Source organism: Nyctibius grandis, unplaced genomic scaffold (genome assembly GCF_013368605.1).
Source record: "Nyctibius grandis isolate bNycGra1 unplaced genomic scaffold, bNycGra1.pri scaffold_138_arrow_ctg1, whole genome shotgun sequence".
Lineage (NCBI taxonomy): Eukaryota > Metazoa > Chordata > Aves > Nyctibiiformes > Nyctibiidae > Nyctibius > Nyctibius grandis.
The window spans coordinates 1-9030 of NW_027167511.1; the positions used below are offsets into that span (position 1 = coordinate 1).

General features: G+C 62.4%; 1 protein-coding gene across 1 annotated transcript; it reads right to left on the reverse strand.

The window, feature by feature from the left end:
• Positions 1-1739: 1739 nt before the first annotated feature.
• On the reverse strand, positions 1740-5622 carry DMAC2 (distal membrane arm assembly component 2). The gene is made up of 6 exons (XM_068424609.1): positions 5580-5622; positions 4807-4970; positions 3999-4079; positions 3758-3891; positions 2046-2208; positions 1740-1960 (listed from the first exon to the last, which is right to left on the reverse strand). The coding sequence occupies exons 1-6, from the start codon at positions 5595-5597 to the stop codon at positions 1774-1776; spliced, it is 747 nt and encodes a 248-aa protein (XP_068280710.1). The 5' UTR covers positions 5598-5622; the 3' UTR covers positions 1740-1773.
• Positions 5623-9030: the final 3408 nt, after the last annotated feature.

Genomic DNA, 9030 nt, shown 5'->3' on the forward strand with positions numbered 1-9030 from the left:
GGGGAAATCCCTATTTTGGGGGAAAAAATCCCTATTTTGGGGGGGAAAAATCCCTATTTTGGGGGGGAAATCCCTATTTTGGGGGGGATCTCTGAGGATTTGGGGGGAAAAATCCCTATTTTGGGGCAGAAAATCCTTATTTTGGGGGGGAAAAATCCTTATTTTGTGGGAAAAAATCCCTATTTTGGGGGGAAAATCCCTATTTTGGGGGGGAAAATCCCTATTTTTGGGGAAAAATCCTTATTTTGGGGAAAAAAAAACTATTTTGGGGGGGAAAATCACTATTTTGGAGCAGAAAATCGCTATTTTGGGGGGAAAATCGCTATTTTGGGGGGAAAATCGCTATTTTGGGGCAGAAAACCCCTATTTTGGGGCGGAAAAGGGTCGCTGTTGCCCCCGCAGGTGATGGAGGCGTTCGAGGCCGCCGAGCGGCAGCCGAAGCCGAACCCCCAGCACCTTTTCTCCGACGTTTACCGGGAGCTGCCGCCCCACCTGCGCCGGCAGCGCGCGGCCCTGGAGCGGCACCTGCAGCTCTACGGCGAGCACTACCCCCTGGAGCACTTCGAGAAGTGATTCCTCCCCCCCTGGACCCCCAAAAATACCCCAAATAAAACCCGGCTCGGCTGCTCCGTGCGATCCCGGCGGGATTAATACCCTGGAGCGGGGAGTAGTGCCCTGGGAGAGCGGGATTAAGGCCCTTTGGGGTGGGATTAAGGACCTTTGGGGCGGGATTAAGGACCTTTGGGGCGGGATTAAGGACCTTTGGGGCGGGATTAAGGACCTTTGGGGCGGGATTAAGGACCTTGGAGGGGGGATTAAGGACTTTTGGGGGAGATTAACCGCCTTGGAGAGGGGGATTAAGCACCTTTGGGGGGGGATTGAGGCCCTTTGGGGGGGGATTAAGGCCCTTGGAGGGGGAATTAATATCCATGGAGGGGGATTAACCCCCTTTGGGGGGGGATTAAGGCCCTTGGAGGGAGTAATTAATATCCATGGAGGGGGATTAACCCCCTTTCGGGGGGGATTAACGCCCTTGGAGGGGGAATTAAGGCCTTTGGGGGGGATTAACCGCCTTGGAGAGGGGGATTGAGCACCTTTGGGGGGGATTAAGGCCCTTGGAGGGGGGGATTAAGCACTTTTGGGGGGGATTAAGGCCCTTGGAGAGGGAATTAATCCCTTCGGGGGGGATTAACATCCTTGGAAGGGGGAAATAGCCCCCCCTTGGGGGGGATTAAAGCCCTTGGAGGGGGTAGTTAATCTCCATGGAGGGGGATTAACTCCCTTTGGGGGGATTAACATGGTTGGAGGAGGAAATTAACCCCCTTGAGGAGGGATTAAACCCCTCGGGGGGGGAATTAAACCCCTCGAGGGGGGAATTAAACCCCTTGAGGAGGGATTAAAACCCCCAAGGGGGGAATTAAACCCCTCGAGGGGGGGATTAAACCCCTTGAGGAGGGATTAACCCCATTTGAGGAGGGATTAAACCCCTTGAGGGGGGAATTAACCCCCTCGAGGAGGGAATTAATCCCTTTGAGGAGGGATTAAAACCCCCGAGGGTGGGATTAACCCCCTTTGAGGAGGGATTAAACCCCTTGAGGGGGGAATTAAGCACCTTGAGTGGGGATTAACCCCCTCAGGGGGGTTCCGGGGGGGGTCAGGGGTATCAGGGGGGTCGGGGGGGATCCGACACCGCTCGAAACGGGGCAAAAACCCGCGAAATCCGTTAAAAAAAACACAAATTCCTGGAAAAAGGGGGGAGGCAGCACCCACCGTTTAATGCCCTGGGGAGGGGGGGTCAGGGGGGGTCAAGGGGGGGGTCTGTCCCCCCTCCGGTGTCCCCCCGGTGTCCCCAAGGGCCAGACCCAGGATGTGGCAACGGGGCAACATCTCCTCGAGCAGGATCCGGACCAGCCCCGGGCTGGACACGCGGAGGCCGGTGACGTCGAGGCGCCGCAGCTCCCTTGGGTGGTGGGGGGGGGGGGGTATTAAAATAAGGGGGGTAAATATGGGGGGAGGGGTCCCAAAGTGCCCCCCCAGTGGCTCACTGGAGGTGGTGGAGGGTGGCCAAGCCCCTCTCGGTGACGTGGGGACATCGGGCCAGCGAGAGCTCGCGGAGGGTGGCCCCGAAGACGTGGAGGCGGCTCAGGGCCCAGTCGTCGAGGTGGGGGCAGGCGGAGAGGTCGAGGTGCTGGAGGTGGGTGAGGGGGACTGGGGGGGGGGGGGGGCAAAAAGGGGGGGGCAAAAGGGGGTGCTGAGGGGGTTGTGGGGGCCCTGAGGGGTCTGGGGGGGGTCAATGGGGGTCCCTGAGGGGTCTGGGGGGGTCCTGAGGGGGTCTGGGGGGCGCAAAGGGGGTCCCTGAGGGGGTCTGGGGGGGGGTCAAAGGGGGTCCCTGAGGGGGTTGGGGGGGTAAAAGGGGGTTTGGGGGGGTTAAAGGGGGCCCTGAGGGGTCTGGGGGGGGTCCTGAGGGGGTTGGGGGGGGGGGCAAAGGGGGTCCTGAGGGGGGCTGGGGGGGTCAAAGGGGGTCCCTGAGGGGACTGGGGGGGTCCTGAGGGGTTGTGGGGGGGTAAAAGAGGGTTGTGGGGGGTCAAAAGGGGGCCCTGAGGGGGTTGGGGGGGTTAAAGGGGGTCCCTGAGAGGTCTGGGGGGGTCCTGAGGGGTTGTGGGGGGAGGAAAAGGGGGCTGGGGGGGCTCAATGGGGGTCCCTGAGGGGACTGGGGGGTCCTGAGGGGGTCTGGGGGGCGCAAAGGGGGTCCCTGAGGGGGTCTGGGGGGGGGTCAAAGGGGGTCCCTGAGGGGGTTGGGGGGGTAAAAGGGGGTTTGGGGGGGTTAAAGGGGGCCCTGAGGGGTCTGGGGGGGTCCTGAGGGGGTTGGGGGCGGGGAAAGGGGGTCCTGAGGGGGGCTGGGGGGGTCAAAGGGGGTCCCTGAGGGGACTGGGGGGGTCCTGAGGGGTTGTGGGGGGGTAAAAGAGGGTTGTGGGGGGTCAAAAGGGGGCCCTGAGGGGGTTGGGGGGGGTGCCGGGAGGTTTGGGGGGGGGTTGGGTGGGGGGTTGGGGGTCCCAAGGGGTTTGGGGGGTCCCAAGGGGGTCTGAGGGGGTCAAAGGGGGTTGGAGGGGGCCAAAAGGGGTTTGGGGGGGTCAAAAGGGGGTCCCTGAGGGGGTTGGGGGGGTTAAAAGGGGGCTCTGAGGGGGTCAAAGGGGGTCCCTGAGGGGTCTGGGAGGGGTCAAAGGGGGTCCTGAGGGGTTGGGGGGGGTCAAAGGGGGTCCTGAGGGGGTCAAAAGGGGTTGAAGGGGGGCAAAAGGGGGCCCTGAGGGGTCTGGGGGGGTCAAAGGGGGTCCCTGAGGGGGTCTGGTGGGGTCAAAGGGGGTTTGGGGGGGTTAAAGGGGGGTCCTGAGGGGGTTAGGGGGGGTCCTGAGGGGTCTGGGGGGGCCAAAGGGGGTCCTGATGGGTTGTGGGGGGGTAAAAGGGGGGGCCCTGAGGGGTCTGGGGGGGTCAAAGGGGGTCCCTGAGGGGGCTAGGGGGGTCTGGGGGGGTCCCAGGGGGTTGGGGGGGTCCCGGGGGGGTCTGGGGGGCCCTGAGGGTGTCTGGGGGGGGTCTGGGGGGGCCCAGGGGGTCTGGGGGGGGTCCCGGGAGCGTCTGGGGGGGGTCCTGAGGGGGTTGGGGGGGTCCCGAGGGGTCCCTGAGGGGGTTGGGGGGGTCTGGGGGGCCCTGAGGGTGTCTGGGGGGGTCCCAGGGGGGTCCCAGGGGGGGTCTGGGGGCTCACCCAGGTTGTCGAGGCCGCGGTAGGTGACGGGGCACCCAGCGAGGTCCAGGGCCACCACGGGGAGGTGCCGGTGCCGCAGCACCTCGGGGCGCCAGCGGCCCTCGGGGCGGAGCCAGTGCTGCTGCCCCCCAAATCTGGGGGGGGGGAGGGGGGGGGGGGCAGGATGAGCCCCTCCCCCATCGCCCCCCCAGACCCACATAGGGGGCAGGGGGCACCCCACAGAGGGGGGGCAGGGGCTCACCTGACCCCCCCCCCGCAGGAGAGGGTGAACACGGCGGCCGCCACGTCGGGCCCGTGGGCGTCGCGGAGGGAGGGGCAGAGCCTGGGGGGGGGGGGGGGAAGTGAGGGGGGGCGCCCCATAAGTGTGGGGCTGGATCTATAGACCCCCCCGCCCCACAAGTTGGGGTCTGGATCCATTCCCCCCCCCCCAACACCCCATAAGTGGGGGGCTGGATCCATTCCCCCCCCCCAACACCCCACAAGTAGGGGGCTGGATCCATTCCCCCCCTCCCCCAACACCCCATAAGTGGGGGGCTGGATCCATCCCCCCCCCCCCCAACACCCCATAAGTGGGGGGCTGGATCCATCCCCTCTCGCCCCATAACTGGGGGGCTGGATCCATTCCCCCCCCCCCCCCCAACACCCCATAAGTGGGGCCTGGATCCATCCCCCCCGCCCCATAAGTGGGAGGCTGGATCCATCACCCCTCCTGCCCCATAAGTGGGGGGCTGGATCCATCCCCCCCCGCCCCACAAGTGGGGGTCTGGATCCATCCCCCCCCGCCCCACAAGTGGGGGGCTGGATCCATTCCCCCCCCCCCCGCCCCATAAGTGGGAGGCTGGATCCATCACCCCCCAACACCCCATAAGTGGGGGGCTGGATCCATCCCCCCCCCCCGCCCCACAAGTTGGGGTCTGGATCCATCCCCCCCCCCGCCCCACAAGTTGGGGTCTGGATCCATCCCCCCCTCGCCCCACAAGTGTGGGGCGCCCCCCCAGCCCCCCCCCCCACCCCACAAGTGTGGGGCGCCCCCCCCCAGCCCCACGCACTCGTTCCTGCTCCGCAGCCGGTGCCGCCGCAGCCGCTCCCCCCACTCCGCCGCCGCCTCCACCTCGTAGAACCACCGGCCCAGGCGCTCCAGCAGCCCCCCCGCAGCCCCCCGGCTCTGCCCCGGGGGGGGGCGCAGGGGGGGCACCCCCCGGCACCCCATAACCTGTGGGGCGGGAATGGGGCCTCAGTTCCCCCCCCTCGGAACCCCAAAACAGGCTCAGGAGCTGCCAGCCGGGGGGGGGGGGGGGCATGAAAATGGGGGGCACGAAGATGGGGGGGATGAAGGGGGGGGGGACACGGAAAGGGGGGGACGAAGAGGGGGGGGACGAAGAGGGGGGGGGACACGAAGGGGGGGGAAGAAAATTGGGGGGACGAAAATTGGGGGGACGAAAATTGGGGGCATGAAGGGGGGGGACACGAAGGGGGGGGACACGAAGCGGGGGGGACACGAAGCGGGGGGGACACGAAGGGGGGCAAGAAAAGAGGGGGCACAAAAGGGGGGGCACAAAAGGGGGGGCACAAAAGGGGGGGGGACCAAAAGGGGGGGGACCAAAAGGGGGGGGACCAAAAGGGGGGGGACACAGGCCGAGGCCTGGCCCCGCGTTAGGCCTCGGGGGTCCCGCGGAGGGGCCGCCCCAGCACCCCCCGACCCCTGGGGGCTCCTGGGGGGTCTCGGGGTCCCCCCCGCCCCGCTGTCACTTGTGGGGGGCGCGTGTGTGTGTGTCCCCCCAAAAAAAACCGCGTCTCCACGGTGACGGCGGGCGCGACCTACCGCCCTTAGCGCCGCCATCTTGGACGCGTCACGTGACAGCGCCCCCCGCGCATGCGTGGGAGGGAGAAACACCCCAGGCCCCGCCCCGCTGCCGTGGCCACGCCCACTCGCTCCGTAGTCACGCCCACTGGCTCAGTAGCCACTACCAGTAGCTTAGTAGCCATGACCACTCGCTCAGTAGCCACTACCACTAGCTTAGTAGCCACGCCCACTGGCTCCGTAGCCACTACCCCTCTCTCGTTAGCCACAACCCCTCGCTTAGTAGCCATGACCCCTTGCTCAGTAGCCACTACCACTAGCTTACTAGCCACGTCCACTCGCTCCGTAGCCACGCCCACCCGCTCCGTAGCCGCAACCCCTTGCTTACTAGCCACAACCACTCGCTCCGTAGCCACGCCCACTGGCTCCGTAGCCACTACCAGTAGCTTAGTAGCCATGATCACTCGCTCAGTAGCCACTACCACTAGCTTAGTAGCCACGCCCACTCACTCACTAGCCACGCCCACCCGCTCACTAGCCGCAACCCCTTGCTTACTAGCCACAACCCCTCTCTCCTTAGCCACAACCCCTCGCTTAGTAGCCGTGACCCCTTGCTCAGTAGCTACAACCCCTCGCTCCGTAGCCACGCCCCCTCGCCCCGTGGCCACAGTTAAGCCCAGGCCTGGCCCAGGGCCTAGCCGCCAGCACAAAGCCAGGCCTGTCGCCGCCGTGCGCTACAAGACACACGATTTGCTTTGATTTCAGTTTAGATCAAAAGAATTTAGGCCTAAATAAAAATTAATACGGAACCGATCCCACGAGGTGCTCGTTAGGCCCCCTCCAGGCCTGGCTTAAAACCCGGCCCAGTTAATCAGGAGTTTATTAGGAATTTAGACAGAACAAGAGATAATTGGCTGGAAAATAAGCGTGAGACTACAGAGGTAGAAACCCGCTGAGCGTAGGCCTACGTCGGGCCTACACACCCCGCTACGTTGTGGTGTGTAATTAATAAAACATCTCAAACTCTCTAAACTCAAGCCCAGCCCGTGCCCAGGCAAAGTTAAAGCGTCTTCCCACCCTCACGGCAAAGAGTTGCTGTGAGGAGTTACTACAGGTGAGAAACCACCAAGTAGAAGCCGAACGCAGAGGAAAACAGCTTCCACCACGCAGGAGCGGCTTCGGCAGCTCGACGCCGGCGTTGTTTTGGTGTCACCGCTACGGATTTTTAATATTTAGATTAAGAAATTTGCACGGCAAATGGGTACAATAAAATCATCATCAGCTGTGAGTAACTTTACTACACGTGAGCATCCGTGTTTCCACCGACCTGCAGGAATTTCATAGAGGGGTTCGGGTTGGAAGGGACCTTAAAGATCTTCCAAAAGATCCGAGTCTCGCTTAAGCTGAGAGAACCCAAGGGCTCCGTTAAACTCCTCACTAATTACAGAGAGAAGCAAGACCATGAGCAACGTCTTTGTAGGGTCTCAACTGCCTCGATTCACAGCTCTGGAGTAGAGATAAATCCTGGAGGAACCAGCACAGGATCTTCTCCTCGGAGCCACCCGCGCGTGGCAGCAGAAAGGCCTCGACCCCGCTGGCGCAGACGTAACTATGGGGGGGTTACAACCACTAGAGACCACCCTGCCCCCATGTAGTAAGCGTGCGCAAAGATAATTACATGATATATTAGCATATTATAATAATATATTAGCATAAATTGGTGAGGCATGGACTTGACTCTCCATGGACTCGCCCTCTCCGCCGGCCCCTCGCCCTCTCCTCCACCTCATCCTCCTCCAGCCCCCCACCCTCTCCTCCAGCCCCTCGCCCTCCTCCTCCAGCCCCTCGCCCTCCTCCTCCAGCCCCTCGCCCTCCTCCTCCAGCCCCTCGCCCTCCTCCTCCAGCCCCTCGCCCTCTCCCTCCAGCCCCTCGCCCTCTCCCTCCAGCCCCTCGCCCTCTCCTCCTCACCCTCTCCTCCTCACCCTCTCCTCCTCACCCTCTCCTCCTCACCCTCTCCTCCTCCTCACCCTCCTCCTCACCCTCCTCCTCACCCTCCTCCTCACCCTCCTCCTCACCCTCCCCTCCAGCCCCTCGCCCTCCTCCACCACCGCACCCAACCGACAGCTCCCGGCGTTGCGAGGAAGAGGACGGCGGCCGATGGCGTCGACGCCGCGTTTTTATACCGTAACGCCCCAAAATAACCCCCCGCCGGGTCCCACCCAGGTGCAACCCCACAAGGTAGCTCCGATTCGAATCCAGCCAATCCCGGGGTGTAAACACAACCCCCAAGCCCGGCCTTCTGCCGCATTAATTACTCCCACTGGTCAACCCCATTCAACCCGCCTCATCCAGGCGCCCGGCCCTGCCAATCACCAGCGGAGCCTCTTCGCCGGCTCAACCAGTTTGGAACTGGGATGTGGAGGACCCTGGGCTGGGCTGGCCGCTGGGGCTGCCCGGTTGTGCCGGTGGGGAGGCTGCGGGGGGGGGTTAATCCCTCCAGAAATCCAGCTGAAACCTCCAAATGTGTTTTTTTTCCCAGCTCGCTTCGAGCAAAAAGCACTTTTGAAGCGTTGCCTTTTGCTCCTCAACCACAATTTTCTTCTTTGCGGGTGAAAACACATAAAAATAATCCTTTTTTTTGTGGTTTTTAACTGTGAAATCCCCAAACGCCGCTCCGGACCCAGGATTTAAAACGCAGGATCGGGCCCGCAGCGGGGACAGACCCGTGACAAATAAATAACACGGAATATTTGTGTCGCAGCAAACCAGCTCCTCCCTTTCTGCTTTCATTCCAAAACCTCTTTTTATTTTTTTTTTTTCCCCTCAGGATTCAGGAATGAGCTGGAGAAAATTATTTTAACGAAGGCGCTACAGGATCTAAACACCAAATTTTTAACTGTTTGACAAAAATGAACAGTTTGGGGGCATAAATCAGCTCGGTTACAGCCCCCCCCTCACGTTTTGTCCCCGGTACTTCAGGTGTCCCGTGTCCTTTCTCTGGGTGACGCAGTCTGGGGTGGATTAAAAGTGATCGAGAGCATTTTATTGCTTTATTTATCTATTAAAAAAACCCTTAATCAACTGTAATTAAACCCTGGGTCCTCCAAGCTGCCCCCCCCCCCCAGCTTGGGGGGTTCTGTCCCCACCGGCTGCGGCTTTGCCGCGCTGGCCCGGGGGGTTCTGGAGTCACGATCCGGGTTGTTGTATCTTCTTGATTCAATTAATAAAACAATTAATTGTGTTTAAATGCCTTTTTTTTTTGCCTCCCAGCAGGGCCCAATCCTGCCCCGGCGGGATGGGAGGGGGCTGAGCTCCTTGTCCCCAAATGAGGAAGGGGGACACCCCGCCACTGCCCAGCAGGTGACCCCAGTTTGGGGGGGTTCAGGGCAGCGTGCCAGCTCGGAGAGACCCCCCCAGACCCTAAAATGTGTCCCCGTTTGAGAGAGAAACGGGTGGGCTGGGACTGGGGACA